A 27,220-nucleotide genomic window follows, 5' to 3' on the forward strand; every position below is an offset into this window, starting at 1 on the left:
AAAAAAAAAAAGATATATTAGAGGAATTGTGAAAGAGACAACCAAGTTCAATATACTGTATTTGCAGTGTGTTTAAGCACAGGAGATTTGCTATTATAGATCATTATACATTCTACTATATTCAATGAGGGCTCAAAATATATATGCAGAAATAAAATGTTTCATGTGTACATTTTTACATAATGCCCTTAATCCAGTTTTCTTGGTTCTTACTATATAACCAATTATTGTGGTTTTATTCTCCTTTACTTTGAGACCAGTATTCATTGAGCACTAACTAGTATTCCCCATGAGTGACAAGGGTGCCACCATGGTTCGGTGATTGGAGGAGTGATGGTAAAAGTTCTGGTTAGCTTGCAAAACATGTTTTGGAGAGCTGGATGGACCTGTGTCTGTGGTTTTTAATTTGTGGGGAATCAGATGTATCAAAGACTGGGAATTTCTTTTGCTTAGGACTCAATACCCCATGACTTCACAAGATCACCAAGGCAAAAAGATACTGGGCTATTAGAATTGAGAGCAGTTTATATGAATTAGGTGTCTGGTCAGTATAACTTAAAAAAAATGATAATATATTTTTGAAATCTGTTCCTTATATTTTATGTCTTTTCTCTGCCAATGAATTGCTTTATGTGTTTCTCCTATTTATTGTCAAGTTTGTTGAGACAGCATTTGCATCTTTTATGCTCTTTTTGTACCTTGTTCTCTACAAATATCAGAGATGTCAAGGAATAATTCTGGCTATTTCCTATTGAGGATATAACCACAACCTTAAGTTGCCTCGTGCTTCTGAGATGCATTAACCTTTCAGGCTTCTAGAGCTTGAATGTTTGAAAACTACAGTAATACAATCCTTAGTCCATGAATCATTTGCATTTTAACAAGTAACTTAAATGTACAACCATTTGGAGGAAAAATTGTAACCTTGTAGATATTAGTAATTTCAGTGTAGATTTGAAATATACCTAAACTATGCCACACAAATGCACAAATTATTTTAGTAACTGGAAGTTATTTAAGTTGTTTGGTATCATAGAAACTAAAATACTAGTTCTCTTTTTCTCTACTAGTTAGTACAGAAATAAACGCATATGCTTTTCTTGCCGAAACCAGTTTGGCTCAGTGGATAGAGTGGCGGCCTGTGGACTGAATGGTCGCAGGTTCAATTCTGGTTAAGGGCATGTACCTTGGTTGCGGGCACATCCCCAGTAGGGGTGTGCAAGAGGCAGCTGTTCGATGTTTCTCTCTCATCAATGTTTCTAACTCTCTCTACCTCTTCCTCTCTGTAAAAAATCAATAAAATATGTTTTAAAAAAAGCATATGCTGTTCTTAATGTAAACAGTGTTCCTGAGAAATCTCTAACAATCTTATGTTGATTGTGCCTAAAGTCATAATATTTTGCTTATATTCCTTTTCTACACTTCAAATGTACCTATTCAATTTTCTGTCATAACTATAGGTATCCATAATTCAATTAGTCTTATTTTGTTCTAAAACAATTTTATTTCTTAGTTAATAGGAAATAGTAACAGAGCCATAAACTTGAGTTCCTTTTCTTCTTCAAATTCTATTTGACAATGAATAAATAGATCAATTAATTACCAAGAGCAATAAAATTTAAAGTGATCAAATGATGTCATGTAGCCACATCATGATTTTAATTATAATTTCTAAAATAACAGAAATAAAATATATAATTTTGAAACAAGTAGAAAGAAAAATACAATTAAAAAACCTTCTGTTATTAAAAAATGATAGTGAATATGAAAAGAGGGCAAATGAATTATAGAAAAAACAGGATTACAAGTTCAAATTAAGATAGTAGAAATAAATATAAACAGCCTAAACTCATTAGTTAAAAGAGAATAGACAATCAGTAAAAATTTATTGAATAAAAAGATAAGTAAAACATTTGATATAATCATAAAATAAGCATTATTTTTGAGAAGTCTATAATTCCATTGTTAAAAAAAAATCTTCTTTATATTCATGCTATAAGAATTTTCATAAAGCTTTATTTAACCAAAATTAACCTTATCTACACTAATAGAGAGAAAGATGCAAATTGACCATACCTCCTTGACATCCACCAGCCAATCGAGAGTGAATATGCAAATTAACTCAACAAAGAGTTAATTTGCATATGCAGGAGTGGAGTGGCCAGGCGGGGTGGGATGCCTGCTATGAGGAGGAGGGCAGGAGCAGAAGGAGCTACATGAGAGGCTCTTGGGCTGAGAGCAAAGACTGGAAGCTCCCAGCTGGCTGGGAGCAAAGACTACAGATTCCCCAGCCAACCCAAGCAAAGGCCTGGGTCCTGGGTGCCGGAGGAAAACCGGTGGCAGCAGCCAGGTGAAGGAAAGCTTATTCTTATGAATCTTCATGCAATAGGCCTCTAGTATGGTATAAAATACATCAAAGATTGAAACCCTGGTTCCATCATTTGCAAAGTATGAGAGCTTAAGTGTTTTATTTAATCTTTCTAATAGATTCTTCATCAACACAACAGGCATCATAATAATCTCTAACTCTCATATATTTTTCAAGAATTACATAGCATACTAATTGTGAAAATATGATTATTATATTGTACAATGGTATAGTCATATATATATTTTAACTAGAACATAATATTTTGTACATTTTAAGCCCAACTCCAATGTGTCTCTTACCAGTAGATTTATGTTTCTGCACAAAATAGGACCAAAACATGTTTAAAGTAAAATGTAGTTACTGACTTCTTTTTTTTTCAAAGTATCTGTGGAGATAACCTCTAAACCATAAAATAATGCTTTATATGGTTATAGGTTTTATTGGCATTATTTGTACATTTCCACACAGATATTCTTTACAGTATAACCTTGAATTTCAAAATCACTAAACTGACAGAGGTTTTTTTTAGCAACCAAAATAATCTTGAGCAGATGTGATTAATACTTTAGAAAAATATATTTATTTCCTGGTACATGAATAAGCCCTTCAGTATCCAATCAAGATGCATTCATTCACAGATGTTACTGACAGGAATTAATAAGATCTCTTGGGAAGTAAAGAGGAAAATTTAGCAAAAAAGGCAATTCTAGCTTTTGTTTTTATTCACAAAAAATTGTTCACTGTACACATCCATTTGAGGTAATGAGAAAATAGATTTTTGGGGCGATTTCTGAATATTATTTAATATTCTCTGATGTATAAACTAATTATAATTTCATAGTTACCTCTGAATCATAGTAGTTGTTATACTTTGAAATTATAATATTTGAATGTAATATTAGGTGACCCAAATATCTGTCATAAATATTGGTTGCTGTCAACTGATACCAGGAGGTTAAGAGGAACTATCTAAAATCCTGTAAAACTTAACTGTTAGAATCAGCACATTCAGTCAGTTCTTTAACATGCAGTAAGTGAATACCTACCAAATGTCAAGAACTGTGCTAAGCATTGGGGATATAACTAAGTTGTGGTAAGTTTTGTACCCATAAAGAATTTATAATCTGCCCAGCCACTGTTGCTCAGTGGCTGAGTGTCAACCTATGAACCAGGAGGTCACAGTTCAGTTCCCAGTTAGGGCACATGCCTGAATTGTGGGCTCCATCCCCAGGAAGGGGAGTGCAGGAGGCAGCCAATCATTGATTCTCTCTCATTGATGTTTCTATCTCTCACTCCCTCAGCCTTCCTCTCTAAAATCATTTATAAATATTTAATCTACTAGGGGAGATAAAAAGTATTAGTAAACTTTTACTTTTAACACTTCACATAATAAATATCTGATAAAATAAGATAAACTAATTATGACTTGAAAGAAGGAAGTAAATCAAAAGTGGGAAATAAAATAAAATAATGCATCAGTTAAATAGGTATGTGATGATAAGTTGATGATCTATATGACTATTTAGATGAGACAGAAATCTGGGTCGTAGATTTCTAGTACATACATGTTATTTGCTCATGCCACAAAATACAATCTCACCTCACTAAATCAAAGGCCATTGTTGAAGTCATGGCTAATGGGTGTCACAGCAGGTATCAAACCCAATGCTCTTTCACTGAGTAGTCCTGGATTATTCTTTCTATACTTACTCTGCCTCTTTTGCAAGAAATTTTGACTCAACCTCTCCGAGACACTTTAAATTTTTTCCCTTTAATTGATTAAGTAGGGCATTAAAATTAAAGCACTATGTCTCAATATGGTCGTGGTCTCAACTAGTAAATTCAACACTCCATGTTTCAGTTTGTTCCTTTGGCAAAACTCTAAAATGCCACATTTTATTTTTCCATGTGGATAACGTGAATCACATTTCACCTCAATCTGTTAAAAAGAGAGAAAGAGACAGGGAACAGGAATCAGAGGAATACCAGAAAGAGACAGGAAGACAGAATTAGAAGAGAGGCACTAGATAGCATATGCACAGATTAAGCTTTTGAAGAGTTTTGATTTGAAGAGGAGCAGGAAGAAAAAAAAAATAGCTGAAAGAGGACATGAGTCAAGAGAGCTTTGCTTTGTTGTGTTTTCAGTTGAGAAAGGGAAGTAACGGTGCATGATGTTGAGAATGATCCGGAAGGGAATAAACAATCTCTGGTAAAGATGCAGAAGAGAGAATTACTGAAGAGACTTCTTTAGCTAGGTAAAAAGAAGGAGGAGGAGGAAGAGGGGAAGGAGAAGGTGAAGGAGAAGGAGAAGGAGAAAAAGAAGGAAGAAGAAGAAAGGAAAGGAGGAAGAGGAGGAGGAGAAGGAGAAAGAAGAGGAAGAGGACAAAAAAAAAAAAAAAAGATTTGAGGCCACAAGTTTAGGAATTACCCTTAGAGCTGTGGTCGGCAAACTCATTAGCCAACAGAGCCAAATATCAACAGTACAGCGATTAAAATTTATCTTGAGAGCCAGATTTTTAAAACTTAAACTTCTTCCAATGCCACTTTTTCAAAATAGACTCGCCCAGGCTGTGGTATTTTGTGGAAGAGCTACACTCAAGGGGCCAAAGAGCCACAGTTTGCTGACCACTGCCTTAGAAACACAATAATGTCTCTATATTAAAAAGGAGAAGCTAGAGCCTGTCAGTACAGAAGCTAATGTGAGTGTGTGATTTGGTGAAGAAGGTTGAGGGCTATGGGCGTTATCTTCTAATTGCTTTCCTTCACAATAAAATGGCTATCAGCTGAGAGAGTTGGTGGAGAAAAATCTCAAGAAATAAAGGGAATGAGCAGGGAGCGTGTTGATGATGGCAACAAGAAAGAGTAGAGTCTGATGGTTTGAAATTCAAAACTGAGGGTTTGCAAGAGGAATAACAGAGAATGGGCAATGAGGAGAAAGGAGATACAAACATTCCAAACTCACAGTGTACATACAATTTGAGAGAATAAATAGCCATAACTATAAAAGGCTTTAGGAAAGCTAAAAGTTTTTGGGGAATATAAACGTTTCCATTGGAGCCAGAATCTTGAAAGAATATTCAACAAAGATAAAGATGTGTAGGATTGGGCTGATCAGGGTAACTACTCATCTGATAAGTGTTAGACATTGGCCTGAATGCTCAGCTATATTGGATCGTGCATATCTCCCCTAAAGCTTTGTTGTGATAACACTGATGTTTGAATAGATAATTTGACATAACAATGAGTGCTTAGTAGAATACAACCTGTCCTGCAATCTTAAATTATATATTCAGTCTAATATTTCTTATGATTTAATTAAGAAATTATAATAAGTCGTAATTGTGATTGATAGCAATCAATCATCTGGCTTTTCTCTTATAGTCTCAACCTGAGATCACATTTTTATTGAATCCATTACTAATACATATTTTTATCTTACACTTATGGTGTATGCAATTCATGATACTATTTCTTTCCCACTGGAAATCTTTTCTATGTAGTTTTCTTTGCAAATGAGATAATCTGTATATGTGTATGTAGGCTGGCAGTTTTATTTCTTGTATCATCCTCTGCCATTTAAAAATTTTAAAACGAGTTCCAACAGCCTTGCAATATAAATTATATCTCAGAAAATCTTGCTTTTTCCCCACATGAGTCACTTCATGTTATTTATTCCTATAAATCTGCCAGTGAATACTTTTATCCTTTAAGGAGCCTATTGGTTTCTCTCCTCTTCCTCAGCCTCCTTTTTATCCAGAGTAATTATTCATCTAATACTGCTTTTCAAACAAAATCTGTCTAATAACTCATTAGACATCACATATATTAATGCTATAGGATTTTCCTAAACTTGTTAAAATTATTTTGTCTTATCTATAAGGAAAGAGTTAAAACACATTGTCTTGAAAGAATCTAGATCTTAAATCACATGCAGGTGAAACTAGATCTTTTTACTGGAAAGTCTCAGTAAAGATCACAGAAGGAATGGAGTAACTGAAATGACATGTAAGGTTTAAGTAGGTGCAACTCAGAAATTATTACTACCAATAATTTCAAGACAAAATTGTTTCAAATGTTTTCTTTTTTGATATATAATGTACTTTTCTTTCCATTAAAAACACTAGGAGGAGGATCAGGTAAAGGTGAGAAACTCTTTAAGAAAATTGAACAAGGTCCTATTGTAGTTTATGATAAGAATTATCTATGGTGGGACAAAATCGGACCCCTTTTTTAGACCAATAGTACAACCTAAAAACAAGTGTGGCATTTACAGTAAAAAAAAAAAATTATAGAGATGCCAGGACCCTGAATTCTTTTTTCAATTGTTAACTCTAAGGTCTTCATTATTTCTCATATAGAAACAGACATTGACTCTCTCTCTTTCTCTCTCAGATGCTGGACACTGCTATACGGTACTCATTTTAAGTTATAGGACTCAAACAAAATGAGTACAATTAGCTTTGAGTTGGCAAAAGGGACTATAATTAACCTGAGCACAATTTACTATCATGTTACTCCAAACTCCATCAAGTACTTACCTCGTCATGACTTTTACAAGAGCTCCAGTGGCCAAAAAATGATAAGTACACTATAGTTTTACTTGAAACTCATAAAAAAATATGTCTTAGCTCTTTTTGTTCCCGTTTGATAAAAACCATACACAACCCAGTGTCCAGCTTATCTTCTGAGACAAGAGGCACATTGGTATTCAGTGAACTCAACTCTGACACTCCCAATAATTTCGAAAGCTTTTTACTCTCTCAGCTTATCACTTCCCCTGTGCTCCAGGCAATATATTCCTCATTGGTGGCAGGCAGAGACATCATTGCAACAGTCAGGAGTGAAAACGGCAATAAAACAATGTTATCATAGGAGCTCAGTCTCTTGTCCGGGGATATTTCCAGTATCTGATCTTTAATTACACGCCTGGAACTCTGACACATTTCAAGGAAACCATGAACATTTCCCCTAGAGGTTCCCCAGTCAACGCACCCTCTAAGTGGGAGCATGTAGTAAAAGGAGAGCAGAAGAAAGAGAGAATGAATCCTACTGTACCTGGTGAATGAGGCGGAGGCGAGCACAGCAGAACAACCCCCTGGCCTTCCCTCACAGACACTGCACTTCTCGTCCGGCCACTAAAATTCCCCAGATCTGTCAACACAACACAGCATTTAGACACAGGGCTTACAGGCGTGTAAAGAACTACTATTGTACTTTTGTAACTTGTACTTACCTTTCTCTCCTACCCAGACAAGGTTTCTTCTTGTTTGTTAAGCAGGGAGAGGAGGGCCTTAAAAAGAAATCTATGCCAGCCCATTTTAAATACCATTGTTTTCAGACAGTATGCACACTCTTTATCTACAGTGCATACAAGTTGCCAGTGCAACAAGAAATTAAACAATACATTTATAACACATAACATCTTTCTTTTATTTCTTTATAATATTTCCCATGCATTGATTTTTCTACTGCCAATAAAACCCATTCATTCATAGTGAGAAGAGAAATAGAAGTGGTTAGGGGTACCTGCTGTCCAACCACATGCCTCATTATGGGTCATGCTGGGAACAGTGTGTAAAACCAAGCATGCGTTTGTCAAATTAGAGACTTGTGCTCTAGCGAAACATAATGAGGCTATAAAATGATCTTTTTCTGTAAATGTGAGTGGATCAGTCATGTTGCTTTCATTTTATAGAAGCCTGGAATGGCCTTATGAATTAATTACACTCATCTATTTTGATTACGCTGGGAGTATTACAGCAATCAAAACTCGTATAGATCTGAAGGGTTATAGCATTAATTGGGTTTCAATTGCCTTCCCTTAAATTATGTGACATTTCCACAATTTTGAATACTGTCCTAAAAATAAAGTCACTTAAAAGAGAATTATGTGTAATATTTGCATTTCTCATATTGTTTATTAATACATATATTGCTCAGTAGATATGTACCTTTCCCATTTTGTGGGCTAGGTTGATCAAAGACATGATATTTAGAATAGTTTCTTAGAAATGGTAGGAGCTCAGTATTTTCATAAGTAAACATTGTCCCAGAATTCTCTGTAAAACCATGTTCCCATGGTGAGAAATTCTTGTGGAAAATGTTCTGCCTTTCCTTCCATTATTCATCAATTGTAAAAGAGACTTCCTTCAACTTTTCATATTTCATGATAAAATAGTGTATTTTAGAGTAATACAATGTAGACACTCAAATTTAATCTTTGTTAATCTGACAAATGATTAAAACAAGCAGTCAAGGAAAATATATTTAAGTGGATATGAAGGAGATACATCATTGACTTCGATATCCTAAGAACCTTTTTAAGATATTGTGAGAGATGGTTAACAATTTACTTATATGCTGAATTTATAATAAAATAATGCTAAATACATTCAAAATCATAAAGGGCTAATAAATAGCAATGGCAGAATTATAAATAAGTAGTCAAAGAGGTTTTCATTATTTAAAAAAAACTGTTTAGCATTTTACACCTAATTCTGTTTCATTATAAATATTTTTGTGTGTCTCCAAGTGGCAAGAGAGCATTGTCCCAGTTCTACTTTTGTTGGTGGTTGTTGTTTACATTTGAAAACATACACACTAACTTCTAGTAAAAAATCAAGTTCATCCAATTTCAGATATCTGCGACTCATGGCTTTAAATTCTTAGAGATAGAAGTTTTCTTATTTTTCTAACATGTGATCTCAATATGAAAACCAAGCATGGCATGGTTTCTGAGTTGACTTGCTTTGCCTCTGCTCAGCACAGTGCAGGAGCTGCTCCATAAGGATTAGAGAATTCATCGTTTTACTTTCTTCTCGTCATCTTCATTGGATTTATAAACTCTGGAAAGCTGTTTGCATATCAATTTATTTTAACTCTATTTCCTAGATGGTTTCTGAAAAGTATAAGTGTAGCTTCCAACACATTTACCACTACAACTTTATGTTATGCTTCTTATGACATTTCCAATCAACCTATTATAGTTAAAAAGAATATTTTAATAGAAAACAGTGCTAAATTAGTGCCTATTCCTGAGAAATTCAAGTATAGGCATGAGCTAGAAAATAGACACAAGGCAGAAAAGAAAATTATGGAATTGTTATGACCTGATTTGTGTTTTGAGATCACAATGACCCAAAAGATAACATTCATCTGTAATTACTTTATTTTGTGTCACCTGTTAACACTGGTACAATTCAACATGTCCTCCTGGAATTATCTCTGTGTCATTATTTCCTAGGTATTATAGCACCAGCTGTACAAACATAAGTTTATTTTTTTCAATTGTGAATAAATCATTTTTATATTTCATAAAGACATATAGAAAAACACTGAAAAGAGGTCTGCATTTTTATGGGGAGTGCATTTTTCTAATTTAAATCCTTCTGCCTATAAAAAAAAAAAAAAGTGAAATATTTCTGTAACCTAAAAGTGGTCCTTGTGTCACTCAAGATTCTGCTTGATCGGAGGCAGAATGATTTATGGGGAAATTTTTTGGTTAGAGTAGAGATGACAATAGAGAAAGCAATCTGAGTGACAATAAAACTATTGTTTTTATCTCATTGCTAACAGAAAGCAGCTAATCTCTTGGGAGGAACTCATCAGAGGACTTTGGTGCTTATCGCATTATTTAATAGATACACATTCTGATACATTAAGGAGAGGAATGAAACAAAAGATTCAGGTTTGAAATGTGAACTGAAATAAACGTTTTTCTAGACTTACTCTAAAGGGTATGGACAAATACATAAGCAATAGGCTGGAAGAGGAAGTTTGTGGTCAAGACTCACAGGGTCCTGGGCTGTGTCTTTCTTATGTTCTTTCCAAGTTCAGAAGCTCATGTAGCTTAACAGTGAATCTTTAACCAGAACTGCAGCTTACAGAATTATTACACCTATTCATCCTCGATAAACAATGCAGATAAGAAGAGGTGTTCAAATTAATGATGAAACTGAGAGAATGTAGATTTAGGATGTGTGATTTGAAGCTTGTTGACAAGATGGGAGACAAATTTCTTCAATTCATTTAGCAAAATTTTACCAGTGCAAACTTCACATAGAACACTAAGACAGGTGATCCAGAAAAGCTGCAGAGAAAAGATTAGATATATGAGCTAATCATACGTACTTGGGCCAACTGTCCAAAGACCCAGCTCAGAGGAGTCTGTGCCACTGAATAGATGCATGAGCCCAAACCATCATAGCTTCCAACTGTCACAGTCATACTTATGAGTTACCAGTGCATGCCATATGCCATGTACATTTCCCATGCAGATGCTTTCATTATTCTATTAAATGTAAGCTACAAGCACACCAATATACTCTCTCTCTCTCTCTCTCTCTCTCTCTCTCTCTCTCTCTCTCTCTCTCTCTCTCTCTCTCCTCTCTCACTTTCATATATACACATACACACACATACAAATACACACATACATTTTAAGTTTCTTCTTTCCTTTTCTTTTCCCTTCTTCCTTTTTTCCCTTCCTCCCTCCCTCCCTTCTTCCTGCCTTCTGTCCTTTCTGCATGCCTTCTTGACTCCTTTCTTTTTTCCCCTGAATTATCCCACAAAGGATTGAGACAGTTTAAAACATATATGTATATAATACAAAAAGAAAAACAGGTAGTTGACAAATTCCAAGTGAAGGTAGAGTATGTGTGGTAAGAATACTATATATATATATATATATATATATATATATATATATATATATATATACATATATATATATATATATATATATGGAAAGATAAGCACTTAAGAATATCTATACTAACAAAAGGGTAATATGCTAATTAGACCAGATGTAGCTAGGGGCATGGCTGACCTGCAAACTGCCCCAGGCCCCTCGCCCAGGCCAGCCTTACACCCCCCCCCCCCCCCCCCCCCCCGCAATGGGCTCCTTCCACCCTGATCCAGGACTCCCTTCAGGGTAGGCCAGCTGACCCCCACCGGAGCATCAGGCCTCTATCCTATATGATAACAGGGTAGTATGCAAATTGACCATAACAGCAAAGGCCAAACAACCAGAATGACTGCTGGACCAGTCACTGTGAGGTGCACTGATCATCTCTTGGTCCCTTCCCCTGAGCAGTCAAGCACCGATCACTTGATGGCGAATGGGGAACTGGGTGTGGGTGGCGGCATGGGGAGGAGCCAGCTGCAGGCAGCTGGGGAAGGCGGCCCCGATCACAGGACAGGCCTAGGGACCCTACCTGCACAAGAATTTCAAGTGCGGGGCCTCTAGTATGTTATATACATTTGTAAATTATTAGAAGTTGACAATGAATTTGATGCTAAACCTACAAGGAGCAAAACAAATATGGTTATGCCCCCAGTCTTAGAGATCATGATTACTGTAAGGTCAAAACTTTTAGTAACTCAAGAGAAGTACAGTATTACTGGGTATTAAGATCTAAGAGGAATAACAGATCTGAAGGGTGAAGGTGGGGGAAGGGAATAAGAAGAGATAAACGAAAGAACATATATGCATATATGCATTACCTAGGGACACCGACAATAGCATGGGGAAGGCCTGAGGTGTGATGGGGGTTGGAAGGAGGGAGACAAAAAGTGAGAAAATGGGATGCGTTTGTAATATTGTCAACAATAAAATAAAATAAAAATTAAAGAAAAGATCTAAGAGAAATTCTCCTGCAAGACTTCATAGAGATCATGGTGGGTGGTACAGAGGTTTGAGCAACTTCGCAAACTAAGTAGGAAGGTTTTTCACTCACTGAAATACTTTATTTTTTTTAAAAAATATATATATTTTATTGATTTTTTACAGAGAGGAAAGGACAGGGATAAAGAGCTAGAAACATTGACCAGCTGCTTCCTGCACATCTCCTACCAGGGATGTGCCCACAACCAATGTACATGCCCTTGACCAGAATCAAACCTGGGACCTTTCAGTCCGCAGACCAATGCTCTATCCACTGAGCCAAACCAGTTTCGGCCACTGAAATACTTTAAATAGTTATAGTGTGAAACACACACGCGCACACACACACACACACACACACACACACACACACACACTATTTCAAAAGCCATTCCCTAGAAAAGTGACATATTTAAAAGTGTTGGATAAAGAGAGGTTAAAGGAAACTGACAAGAAGAAAAGTGCATCAAGGGTCCTGAACACCGATCTTATAGTTGTTTAATACAGTTGATTAGCAAGTTATTGGGAAGAGAGGGGAAAGGGGTCAAGGCGAGAACACAAGTCTTACACAATTAGAAATGATGTGCTGAGGTTCATTTGTCTCCTGGACACTAATTTCCTAGGCTTAAACCTGTTAAAAATAAGTGGCGATGTCTGGCTTGCGGGAGGTGTGAGTCTGGAAGAAGGAGTGGGCATGGATGTAACTGTGCTGGGTTACACCTTCATCCTGGGGCGGTGCCCGCAGTCTCAGACTGTGAGTGCTCCAGGCATTCTCAATTAATTCTCCAGGTTCAAAGTGCTGTGAATTCTGAGAGGATGCCTGAATTCCAAACTTCCTGAAATTGAGTTTGAATCTTTACAGAAAGTAAAAACAGTTGAAAACGACAAAATACTATTTGAGTTTAATTAATGCTGAAGTCTCATTATCAAATGCATATATAAGACTGTAAGCTTGAGGAACTAGGAGGGGTGCTCTTTCTGAGGGGCCTCATGGTTTTCACTTCTATGATTTCTATAAAAACCTTTGACAGGTTTTCTAGTATTGACTTGGTGCTTGCTGCTTCACTTGCAAGGTAATGGCCTATTAAAGTCTCTCCTCACTTTTGACAGTGGTACTCTTGTCCCTATTATTATCATCATAGGATTATTCAGAGCATTGTCAGATTTTCGTGTCCTATGTAAATATCCTGTAATGAAAATTGATCAGACCTCCTTCAGAAACTATCTTTAACATTCTAAAATGTTTAAAACAAAGAGAAATACAGAGAAACTGAGGATGAATAATCATAGTGTCTACCAACACATTCTATGTCAGGCATTCTGGAAATTAAATATTAATTTCTCTGTTTTAAAAATTATTAAATATATGTGAAAGTCAAACAAAAACATGGCTTATTGTCACACAGTGAATAACCAGTGAGTTGACAAATCAAACTCAATGTGGTTGTTTGAAAAAGGTATGAGAACAAAAGCAATCCAACATTTGGAAGAGAGACCAAGTTGGTTTTAGGAATTTGTAAGTAATCTTCAAAAGAATCTCTTATTAGAAATCATTTCTGACAGATGAAAGACAGAAATGAGAAATTTATTGAAAATGGAAAAATAATTCTTATATTTATTTTGGAAGACATAAATTGGAATTTTCAATGTATTTTTCTCATGAAGTCATGCTACAATTCTTTAAAACATTTGTCATGTCATCTGTGATGAGATATCACATCACTTTAAAAAAATGTTACTTGTAGCCTGGCCAGCATGGCTCAGTGGTTGAACATAACATTGACCTATGAGCCAGGAGGTCCCTGTTGGATTCCTAGTCAGTGCAAATACCTGGGTTGTGGGTTCAATCCCCTGTTGGAGGCATGCAGGAGGCAGCCAATCAATGATTCTTTTTCATCATTGATGTTTCTATCTCTCTCTCTCCCTCTCTGAAATCAATAAAAAAAAGGTTAATTGTTAATAAAATTTGTCTTTTAAGAATATCAGTTGGGTTAATTAGAGGTATGTTAAAAAATACTTTCTGCCCTAGCCAGTTTGGCTCAGTGGATAGAGCGTTGGCTTGTGGACCGAAGGGTCTTGGGTTCATTAGTGGTCAAGGACACATGCCCCAGTTGTGGGCTTGATCCCCAGTAGGGGATGTGCAGGAGGAAGCCAACCAATGATTCTCTATCATCATTGATGTTTCTAACCTTCCCTCTCTGTTCCTCTCTGAAATCAGTACTTTACATCTATTACATGAAGATAAGAATTGAATAAAGATACAGCTGGACATGTGATGAGGGAAGTCTACAAGATAGAATGACACATTATAATGGAAGTTTGTTCATCCCCACGTTTCCCTTGGTTATTTATGACAGGTCAGATGAATAATCTCTTGCCATTTTCACTTTACATATTTTTAAATAAGAATCATCCAAAGGGTTTTCAATTAAGAGAAAATGAAAGCATGCTAGTGTACGTTTGCCTTGAAAGAGAACATTTCATCTACATTATAAGTGAAACAGTAAATTGTAATTGCTCTTGTAAAGAGATAAATTATCCAAAGAGCGTGAAAAAAAATGCTTTTCATCTTAGGTCTTTTCTTTGATATCTTGATATGCATTACAAAAAGCTACTTCAGCTGTGAGTAATATGTGTCCTGAAGTAATCTCAAATGTGAAAGTTGTATGTAAACTTGTTTAACTTATGTGACAATAGTCTATGAACCCAGGCAGGGGTTGTAGTCATTTGACTTAACTTTTTATACTTTGGATAAGCAATTTTATTTTAAAAAATTTTTTGCTTACTTCTAATTTTTCCCCAACTAAGATCAGTGTTAAATTCATTAAAAATATCAGGAAATTATAAGGCCAAGCATTGAAAAGAAAAATATAACAAAGATATATAGCACTTATTATGATTTTGAAATTAGACCCACAAAATTGGGGGAAGGTGTTTTTTAGTTAAACCAATTAATTTAATACATAAATTACTAAAACTCAGAGATCTTATTATTGTCTGTCAAGATTTTGGGCCTATCTGTATTTTTTTTTTTTTTTTTTTTAGCTATTTTACCTTTTATAATATCTTATGAGATAATTACTTCCTTGCCTATAACCACGATTTCTTTCCCATTTCTTCCTCCATTTTATTCCCCTGGCACAACTTCAAGCTTGTTAAATTGAACTAGCTAGCTATTTTCCTCTGGGAGAGGGAATGGGGATGGAGAAAAACATCAGCAATGATGACAAGTTTTGTTTGCAAAATTCATGATCATGAACTTCAGGCAGGCCCTTTGTACAAAAACCTATGAACCCTGGCAGAGTTTCTATACATCCAATTTAACTTTTATGGAGTCCATTCTCTCTCACTTCTTTAGACAATACTTTTACATCAACACTCTTTCAAAACAAACTCCTACTTCTTCCCCCACTTCTCCCTCCCCCCTCCCCACAATTCCTGGAGAAACATAAGTAATATAGAAACTACTTACATACACTCCACCTGTGGGGTACCCTGCAGTGTATGCCTATGATTCCTATTCAATGAAGGACTTGGTCCAGCTGTTGGGAGTTCCAATGACAGACAACTTTCAGCTCTTGGTCTCTTTAGAGACTGCCTTTGCTACAGAGAATCAGGTCACCTAAGGTTATAGCCTTTCCCTGGGTAGTACACAGCCAACAATTGCTCCATGAGTGAATATAGCAACCTGACCACCTTGGTCCAACTACAGACAATCATTACAAGTGGAGTGATAAAACTAGACAAGCTATTTCACCCCTCACTTTCAGTTTCTTGATCTGTAAAATGAGGATAAATACACACACACACACACACACACACACACACACACGAGATAGTTTTTTTTTTAAAAAAAACTTAAATACAATAATTTATATAAAGCAGTTTGTAAAACACATGGCACAGCATAATAAATGGAAGCAATTATCATCATTATGATTAATCTTATAAAAGACACTGTTGTGAAAAATATGACACATTACTTCTAATCTGAACTCTTCTATTAGTTAGCTATGCAATTTGCAGCAAAGGTTTAACCTTCCTGTAATTGTTTCTAAATCTATAAATCAGAGATGTAGTTTATTCAAAGGAAACAAACCCACCTGCCTGTGGACTTGCAAGTATCCTATATAAGAAAGAGATAATATGCAAATTAACCCTCATACCCTCACAAGATGGCTGCCTATGACCAGGCCAAGAGTGGGGTTAGTGAGGGATGACCAAACAACTGAACAAGCAGGCTGTGTGGGGCAACCAGACTAGCAGTGGTTAGTGAGGGACAACCAAATGACTGAACAGAAGGCTGTGTGGGGTGACCAAGCCAGCAGGGGGACAATTATGGGTGACCAGGCCAGCAGATGGTGGCAGTTAGGGGCAACCAAGCCAGAGGAGGGCATGCAGTTGGGGGCGACCAGGGCAGCAGGGGGAGCAGTTGGGGGCAATTAGGCTGGCAGGGGGGACAGTGAGGGGCGACTAGGCTGACACGGGGGGCAATTAGGGGTAACTAGGCTGGCAAGGGGGTAAGTTAGGAGCGATTAGGCTGGCAGGGACACAGCAGTTGACTGGCAGCAAGGAGCAGTTAGGGGCAACCATGCTAGCAGGGGGGACAGTTAGGGAAGACCAGGTAGGCAGGCATGTGGTTAGAAGCCAGCAGTCCAGGATTGTGAGAGGGATGCCCAACTGCCAGGCCTGAACTAACAGTTGGACATCTCCTGAGGTGTCCCTTGGAGAGGGTGCAGGCTGGGCTGAGGGGAACTCCCACACACATGCATTTCATGCACCAGGCCTCTAGTCCTATATAATAAAAGGATAATATTCAAATCAACCAAACAGCTAAACAACCAGTTGCTATGATGCACACTGACCATCAGGAGGCAGACACTTGACACAGGATCTGCCCCGTAGTGGTCAGTGTACTCCCACAGGGCTCACAGCTGGTAAGTGCAGCAGCAGTAGTGGGAGCCTCTCTACTCTCTATGGCAATGCTAAGGAAGTCCAACTGATGGCTTAGGTCCAACTGATGGACATCCTTCAAAAGTTCCCAAATTGCAAGAGAGTGTAGGCTGGGCTGAGGGACCACTCCCCCATCCCAAATGCATGAATATTGTGCACCTAGTAAGATAATAATTATGAATGTATGCTTCATCCTGGGGTCATTAGTTTTAATAAACGCTGTGCAGGCCAAAGGAAACACTTGCATAGCCAGATAGAGCCTGAAAGAAAACAATTTTCCAAATGTGGACAGGATAATCTCTAAGATACTAAACATTCCATTATTTTAATTTACTGCCTATAGTTCTAACTTTAAGCTATTATTCAGAACTTATTTTAATGTGTAATTATATGTTTCCTATGATTCAGAACTTATTTAAATCTGCAAACATAAATATATAAATATAGTATATAAATATACAAAATAAATGTGTATAATAAAAAGTGAAATTAGCCAGTCACATGATCTCACTTATATGTGAAATCTGATGAACAAAACAAACTGACAAGAAAAATGCCTCAAGGTCCAGAGGCATGAAAACAGGGAACAGACTGACAGATCTCAGAGGGGAGAGGTGTGGGAGGGACTGTAAGAAATTAACAACCAAAGAACATGTATTCTTATATGCATAGCCCATGGACACAGACAATAATGTGGTACAGTGGTGCCTCACATAAAGAACGCCTCGCACAGCGAACGCTGCACACAACGAACTTCATTTCATGATTCATACAACGAACTTCGTTTCACACAACGAAGTCGCCCGAGCTTCCACGACTGCTTCGCCCGAGCTTCCACGATTGCTGCCGATGTACTGCATCCTTCCGCGCAGGCACTGCAGGCAGTCGTTAGTCACTGCGCTTAACTTAAGCACGTATCGCGGCAATGGTTCTTCATTACGAATTAAATCATGCACGTATCACGGCAGTCGTCCTTTTAAGTTAAACTCAATACACTGTATCCGGATTCAGCTGAAGCAAACAGGATCAATGATCTTTACTCTGATACTCTTGTCCATTATTTCCGGCAGATGTTGGAGAAAAGAGAAAAACAAACGACTTTGGACAGGTTTTTCATGAAACCATCGGCCAAAAAGCAGAAAATGGATGAAGATGTGCAAGATTCGGTAGACTCTACTTAGTCTGTCTTAAAATTAAAAAAATGTGTGTTTTTTTTTTTTAAAAATTATGTTTTTAGATGTATCTAAATAAAAATAATAACAAAAAATTTATCTTTTTTATGTCATCTTAGCATATTTTATGCTACAGAACGAATTCTTTTTTTTAACATGTATTGTTATGGGAAAACGCGTTTCACATAACAAACTTTTCGCATAACAAACTTGCTCCTGGAACGAATTAAGTTCGTTGTGTGAGGCACCACTGTAAAGGCTTGGGGCAGGCAGGGATTAGATGGAGGGAGGAGAAATGGGGAATATCTGTAATAGTGTCAACAATAAAAAACAAAACAAAACAAAACAAAAAAACATTTGATAGAATATTTCTAATACCTATTATTGCAACGAATAGTAAATTAAAGAAATTTTATATTTTGTATTTATGTTTTGATAACTGGCTTAAACATTATTATTGGCATAAAATATATTCCATTTATTTACAAAACTACATTTTTCTGTAGTTGTATGATGATTGATCTAAGGTAAAAGAATATAGAAAAAAAGGCTAAGATAACTATCATATTACTAGGGGCCCAGTGCATGAATTTGTGCACCTTGAAAGGAAGTATGGGCCACAAGACTGTGGTGGACACAGGGGCAGATCTCAGCCCGTAGAGGCCGAATGCACAAAATTTATGCAAAGGGCTTGGCCCTCGCAGCCCTGGCTTCATTTGGAAAGTCGTCCAGAAAAACATCTGGAAGGTCATTCAGTTGTCTGGTCTAATTAGCATATTATGATTTTTTTATTATAGATAATTGGGAAAAATGTGTCTTGCTTATCTTCTAAATTATACATTAGAAGAGTTTACATTCATATCAAAATGAATTAATTATATTTAAAGTTTTTCACATATTGTCTTTTATATGGTATATTTTATTGTCTATATAAATATATGCAGTTCCAGTCTTTGTTAAGCAGGAGATAAAAGTAAAAGGAATTAGTCCAAGGGTACAGTTTTCGGGAAATGGGACATGAGATCCTTCTGTATTCCTAGATTGTAGTGAAGACTAGAATGCAATAACACCTCCAAGCCACCAGATGGATCTATGAAGTTTAAAATTGACAGGAATGTCTGCTCTTCTATTTTGTGTGAAATCAGGGTGTCCCTATCTGACTTTAAAAATCTAATTTATTTCTATTAATATCTGAAATTTCTGGGACACTTCCTATTTTCATAGGGAAACAACTCTCTGCTAAATACCTTTCCACTCCTCTGAGGAAATTTTTAGCTCTATCTGCTTCTACTCGGAACAGCTTTTCTACACAAGCTCTGATTTTCCATACTAGAGGCTTGGTCTGGCCTTCGGGGATTGGGCTGGAACTGGTACTCTGACGTCCCCAAAGGGTCCTTGATTGTGAGAGGGTAGTTCTCAAGTGATGCATCCCAGAATCAATCGGGCTCCTTCCTGACTGGTTCTGGGTGTGCCATCTGAGAACTGCAGCTGCCAAGTTGAGCGTCTGCCCCCTGGTGTTGAGCGTCTGTCCCCTGGTGGTCAGTGCACATCAGACAGTAAAACAGTTGGCCCGTCAGATGGTCACTTCGGCTTTTATATATATAGATGTCTAATAAAAAATTACAATTAACTGGTGAGTAGATTTTTAAAAACAGTTTACTTGACTCTGCATATAAAATCGTACTTTTGTATCTGAGTATACTATATATTTGAGCCAAACAATAAATTTTTCCCTCCCACATTCAACTGAGTCCTGAATTGTATGAGAATGTCTGTGTTGGTCTCTTGATTTCTACTTTCTTTTTACCAGAACTTTTTATAATTAATTAATATGTGTGTCTGAGTGTTTTGCTCTGCCAAATTTGTTTTCAACTGCTGTGAGTATTGCAAATCACTTCCAACACTCATGGCCCCCTGCTCAAATGCTTTAAAATGTAAATTGTTTGCTTTCTTGATTCCCTTAGCTCATTTGCTGTTGCACAATTAAATCAAACACTGCATATTTGCATTTTTTTTTTCTTTTACAAGCTATAACCTCAACAGTTCTATCTGAATAATTTACACCCTGTTTAATTTAAAAAATCTTAGGGAGCTTATTTACTTAGTAACTCAGCAGAGTAGTGATCAATTTCCAACCTATCTTAGATCTCTGCTAAAAAACTTATGCCTTCTTTGCCTTAAAGTAAATCTCTCTCCTCTGCCCTTGCAGCAGTGTACTTTTCTAGCTTCAATTACCTCAGGAAGTTTCAATCTGTGGTCTTCATTTAGGCTGAATGAATATGTAAAGTGGTCTTTGGATAATACTCAAGCTTTAGGGAAGATTTAATGTATAGTGTGTAGCTAGTCACATATGTATTATACAGTATATCAATGTTGAAAAAAATTGCTTATGCTTAGTCCAGTGCCTGGTATTCAATAATTACAGGTTGAATAAATGAATGAGTAAATGATGCATATATAAAAAGTCACTTGTTACAAATTGACCTCTGTAAATCTCAATCACTGCTCTTTTCTCATATGATTTATCTCCATGAAAGTAGCAAATAATTTTTAAATGACAGAATACATATTTAAATCATTTATTGGAAACACATTACTTTTGTGTGAAAATTCCCATTAATTACATGAAGAAATTATTTGGAGAACAAAACTGGTTTTCATATCAGTTCAATAGTTCAATATACTAGTGGAAATATATATATATATATATTTGTTTTAGTATTAAAGCACAAGGAAACAGTTCCCAGAAATTTTATAGGGCTGATATGTCTAGTTGGTCATGGTACATTTATCTGTAAATCAGCTATGGCATATGAATTACTCACATTGCTGAAGGGCATCCCACAGAATCTAGCCCAATGCTAGGCAGACATTTTGTCTACAGGGTCAGATATAAATACTTGAGAATTTGCAGGTCAAAAGGAAAAATATAAAATTATATGAAAATCAAGCAATTTCTATGTGACAAAGAATTATCTTTTGAAATTTTCAACCATTAAAAATGTGAAAATAGATCCTTAGCTTGTGGGCTATACAAAAACACAGATTTGGCCCATGGGCCATAGTTTGCTGACCTCTGGTCTAGTCGACTAAAATTAAGAGTAATAGAAGGCTTAACAGATAATGTTCTACTACTTGAGAGTCAATGGCTTTTTATATAGCCTATAAAGTGACTTTAGAGAAATAGGATATTTGCAAAGTAAAAAAGTTAGAATTAGAAAGACATGTGCTTGTTTGTATTCTTTCACTTACTACCCATGTAACTTACACAAGCTTCTTTAAGTCTGTTTCCTTACTTTTATATAGGGATGATAATACTTGAAAAGTATTATCAGAGGGTAATTCTTACAATTTATCCAGTAATAAGCCTTAGTTTTTGGTAAATCCTTAATAAAATATTTGATATCATTATTTTATTTGAATATGTAGCATATTCATTCTGTGTCCAGTGTCTAGTACTATCTTCACTAAATAGCAGCTCATATTTTGTCATTCGTTCACTTTTCTTCATTAAATAAATATTCATTACATGCTTGAATAATGTGTTAGAAACTGTTAGGTATTTAATGAATTTTGAATGAATAAAACTTGAGTGGTGTCGTGAGTATTCATTTTATAAAAAGAAAGCCGTTCTATGTTCTTGAATTGAAAAGATCTGACCAATACTAGTTGTGATAAATATTATGATTATCTTATCAGCTTATACTTCAAATGGCATCTCAAACCAAATCTCTAGAAGATATGGAGAATGGAGTCAAGATGATAATGATAGCATTTATTGAGAGTCTAATACCTATCAACCACCAAACTGAAAAGTACATATTTATATGTATATTTCATTTAAATTTTAAAAGATATCCCTTTGGTTAGATACTTTTATAAGTCTAAATTTGTGTTTATTTATTTTGTAACGAGGAACTGAGGTTCAGAGAAGTTATACACCAGTGTTCAACATCACACAGCTGGTAAGCAATATAGATGGGATTCCAAGTGAGACATCTGATTCCAGAGTCCTCATTCTTAATAGCTAAGAGACATTTTAATGGGAACTGTATTGACATAACATTTTGAAGGCATGAGTTAGTCTAGAAAGAGAATAATGAAAGAAGGGAGCATTACAATATAAAGAGAAATCCCAGGAGATTAATTCGTTTATTACCAATAATAATTAAATTTTAATTAAATTTAATTGAATTCTTGCTATGTTTAAGGAATTGTACTAGTTTGCTGAGACTATAAGACTAATCATATGAAAGATATTTTCTTCATGAAGCTCATTTATTCAATAACTCAATATTTCTTTCAACAAATATAGATTCTATGCTTACTCTGTTCTGGGTACTTAGTGACACTAAGGATACAGCAAAAAAAATATTGAGTTTGCCTTTCAAATAGCATTGTTTTCATTTTCTTTGTTTCACTTGTTTTTTAAAGAACACCCCTAGAAATTATACAATTCTTTGTGTAGTGATTGCCACTTCTTTTTCTTTTGCAATTCCTGACTAGCTACCATATTAAAGTTTAGAAGTTTTTATCTTTAGCTGGTCACTTTCAAGGCATAAAAACCTATTTCAAACATGGCTTAATTTTGTCACTTTTTTTTTAATAAGTCTTGCCCCAAGACTTGCTTAGAGAGAAAGGGAGGGAAAGAGAGAAAGAGAGGAACATCAATATGAGAGAGAGGCATTGATAGGCTGCCTTCCAAACCTGTACCCCAGGTTTGTGCCCTGACTGGGAGTTGAACAGGCAACGTTTTGGTGCATGGAAACTGCTCCACCAACTGAGCCACTCCGGCCAGGGCCAACCTTAATTTTGCCACTTTTCAATAACAATATATTGTGTGTTTTTCTCATCTCATTTGTTTTAATAAATTGGTTAGAATTTCAAGATCAATATTAATTTATATGAAGAAAAATTGAGAAAGCTTATGATTTTGTTCTTTATTATATTTTAACATTATTGAGGTATAATTGACAATTTAAATTGTAATATATTTAAAGTTTACAACATGATAATTTATATATATATATATATATATATATATATATATATATATATATATATATTGTGAAAAGATTTCCACTATCAATTTTTTAATCCTCAACTGAGGATATATATATATATATATATATATATATATATATATATATATAATATTTTATTGACATTTTACAGAGAGGAAGAGAGAGGGATAGAGAGTTAAAAACATTGATGAAAGAGAAACATCCATCAGCTGCCACTTGCACACTCCCTACTGGGGATGTGCCCGCAACCAAGGTATATGCCCTTGGCTGGAATCAAACTTGGGACCCTTTAGTCCGCAGGCCAATGCTCTATCCACTGAGCCAAACCAGTCTTGGCTGAGGATGTATTTTTATTAATTTTAGAAAGAAAGGAAGTAGAGACAGAGTGAGAGAAAGAGAAACATTGATTTAGCAGGACTCAAGTCTGCAACCTTTTCTACCATCAATTTAACACATCCATCACCTCACATATTTTCCTTTTTTTGTGTTTGTGAGAACTCATAAGTTTGATTCTCTTGGCAATTTTTAATTATAAAATGCAATATTATCAACTATAATTACCATGTTCTACATTAAATCCACACACCTTACTCATCTTAGAATTGAAAGTTCATACCCTTCTACTAACCTTTCCCTATCACCTTTCCCTCAGCCCTGGGAAACCACCATTCTACTCTTTGTTTCTATGAGTTTTTCTTCTTCTCAATTTAGATTCCACATGTAAATGGTACTATATAGTATTTGTGTTTTTCTCATGCCACTTAGCATAACGTGCTCAAGATTCATCCATTTTGTTGCAAATGTCAGGATTTCCTTCTTTCTTGAGGCTGAATAATACTGCATTGTCAGTATACACACCACACTTTCTGTACCCATTCACCACTGGCAGGCACTTAGCTCGTTTCCATACCTTGGCTCTTGTGAATAAATCTGCCGTGAGCAGTGAGCATGGGAGTGCAACTAGGTCTTCAAGGATTTTCTTTTCTTCAAATATAAATGCCCAGTGGTGGGATTGCTGGATCACAAGTCAATTCTATTTTTATTCATGTGTTTTTATTTTTTATTGTTTATATTAATACAGGCTTCTCCATGTCCCACTGCCCCCCAACCCCTGCTTCACCAGCCTCCACCCAGCCCTCGCTCCCCTGTTTTTGTTCTTCATCAGTCTGCCTAAACTATTTCTCTAGTGAATGATAATATTTGCTTTCAATGAGGTAAATTTAATGAAACTAAGAAGGTTTCACTAAGAATTTAAACTTCACTCAATTGTTTTTTTAAATTAAATATAGAAGTTTGATCCATTAACTTTTCAGTATCTGATAAGATTTTAATATATCTATTTCTGTGATATACTAAATAGATTCTTTAACATTAATTTTTTTTTTAGATTCCTAGAAATTTAGAAGACTAGGAGATAAATGATAAAGTTGTTTACTTCTGCTATCTGTTGCCAATTTTTCCTGGATATCCCAATAACGAGTTTAGTTTACCATTAATACACAAAGGTTCACATTTTATATTTTCCCATTATTGACTATAATTTTATCAATATAAATTTATTAGCTCATTCATTGATTGTAGTCCTCCCACTTATTCCCTCTGCCTGCCGTGCTGCTATTTCTCACTTACCCACCCTTCAATACTCACAGCTGTGCACCCAATAAGCAAGCACATACACTAGTATCTGTGCACTAAATTTTTATTTTTTCATGTTAGCTTAAATAGCACTTCTTCAATCACAATTCCCTATATTCCCTCTTCTCTAATGTTATATGCTTGCGCACCGAATAGTTCTTTCTTTGCCTTTATCTTAACTGTAAAAATCCTGTGAAATTATTATTAAATACCTGGCTCCCTTCAGTAAGCTTTACAAAGGCTAGTACTGAGTCTGTATTATTTAATGCCATAACCAACATCTGAAAGAACACCCAGCACTAATGAGGACCCAATGAATGTCCATCTTTTGTTTGTACTTTGTCTAACTTTCTATAACCATCTCTGCCAAATTTTTCTGTAGAACATAGTTTGCCTACTCTTTGATATATAATCTATATATTTATTTTGTGTAGCTGAAGACATAAACATCATATATTTGATAATCTGGTATTTTAATTTCAATAGAGTAATTTAATGCACTTACTTTTGTTGTCATAGCTGATTTGTCTGAACTTATTTCATCATTTTCTGTATGGTTTCCTGTTTTAAGCTTTCCTACTGAATCTTTTTCTGTTCTTGTTAAAATAAAGTCCATTTTCTTTGTCTTGATTTTGTTATAATATAATACATTCATTTACATGTATAGTTATATCTATCTGCTAGCTCTCTTATCTAATTCTAAAGTTTCATTTTAAAAAATGTAATTGCATTTTTATTAATAAAGAATGGTGTAACAACTTTTTAATCTTTTCCCTATTAAAAATGAGGATCTTAGCAGGATTTTCTACTATTCATTTTTACTACTCATTCCCTTTGTCTGACTTTATTATTATAATCTGGTTGAGAGCCCAAAACTGTTTTAATTAAATTATTGTGGTTTATGTTAGCTATCTCTGCTTTCCACATTTTTTACATTATCCTTCCATTAAGTATGTTTTATGATTAAGTAGCTTTTAAATGAAGTATTTAGCTCTTCACAGCAAGACATATGTGGGAGTTTTTAAATTTTAAATTGTGATTCTTCTCAATTTTTAAGTGCACTTATGAGATGTATTTCTGAGTTTTTCACAACTGAAGTATGTTTGTCTCACATTCAGATGTATCGACTTCTCTAATTTATATTTTTTAGGTTATAATTCCTTTTCCCCTGGGACTTTTCTCATTATAATTTAGCTCACAGGAGAGAAGACTGAGGTCAACTGGATTTTTTTTTTCAATTTTAAAAAGAAATACTTACATTTTCTTCATCATTGTTACTAAAAATTGGCTTGCAAAATTATATATATATATATATATATATATATATATATATATTCATTATTTTCAACAAAATATTATGAGCCCAATATGATCTACATATTCAGCTCTATTTATAACCTAAAAAGTTTACTTCATCTTGTCTTTGATAATTGCTTGATTTTCTGCGTTGATTTATCTTTCTGCTCTTAGGTCACTCTCTCTTCTTCTCCTGACCTTTTATTTTCTCCCTTCATTTTCATTTTCTTGTCCTTCCTTTCAATCTGCACCTTTAATTGTGTCAGTTCACTCCTCATCATTTTTTCCCCCTGTTTTCATAAATGATATGTTTTGGCATTCTATTATGATTGTTGAACCATTTCATTTTTAAAAAATTTTCTTGGTTTTTACAGTAATTATTTTCTTTCCTCTTCAGATTATTCAGATTCATTTTATCTTTCCTTTGATATTTCTCTTCCTATTAAACCCATATTGTTATTTTTTTCTATTCTCTGTTCTTTTTTGAAGAGATTATCTCCACACTTGATAACTTGCCAGCAGCTAGTGAGCATTCATTTTTCATTTCACTTACTACACAGATCACATCTCCTTCTTTGTTACTAACTAAAGGGCAGGTTGATGTTTACGAGACCTAGTCCAGTTCCCAGGTCTAACATCCATTCACCTAGAGTAGCTCAGTTGTACTAAGATGAGATCTCTTATCGTGCCTGCCTTGTTTTGATACTGAACTGATGGGAAACAAAAACAAACAATTCTTAATAGTTCATACAATTAGGGTTCTTAATATATGTATGTCCCATCTTAACCACTTTATTAATTAGGATTGTGCTACTCAGGTGCAATGTAGTTCCTTTAGTCCTGATTTCTACCCATAGATTTATAGAAGATGCTATTTAAAAATTATTATCAACTCCAGAGGTATATAGAGAAAGATACACTGAGGATTTGGACAAAGGCTTGGACATAGAAATGCTATGCAATGGGAAAGGGACAACATATTTTACTTTTGTTTTTAATAAGCAGCACTACACACTGCAGGAGGTAAAATTCAGGTTTTCCCAAGTTGTTTATATTTCATATAAATTTCTCCACACTTTGACATTAGGTTTTTAGATTACCTTGG

The 27,220-nt window shown here is 35.3% G+C and overlaps 1 protein-coding gene across 5 annotated transcripts in view; it reads right to left on the reverse strand.

The window, feature by feature from the left end:
• The window catches only part of CNTN5 (contactin 5), a 917,150-nt gene that overhangs the window by 328,995 nt on the left and 560,935 nt on the right, over positions 1-27,220 (reverse strand). For all 5 annotated transcript variants that reach the window (XM_084894670.1, XM_084894671.1, XM_084894674.1 and 2 more), the window contains one exon: positions 7,427-7,522. In XM_084894670.1, coding sequence (XP_084750796.1) covers positions 7,427-7,522 — 96 coding nt within the window. The remainder of the gene's footprint in view (positions 1-7,426; positions 7,523-27,220) is intronic.

Source organism: Pipistrellus hanaki, assembly GCF_964339955.1.
Source record: "Pipistrellus hanaki genome assembly, chromosome: 9".
Taxonomy (NCBI): domain Eukaryota; kingdom Metazoa; phylum Chordata; class Mammalia; order Chiroptera; family Vespertilionidae; genus Pipistrellus; species Pipistrellus hanaki.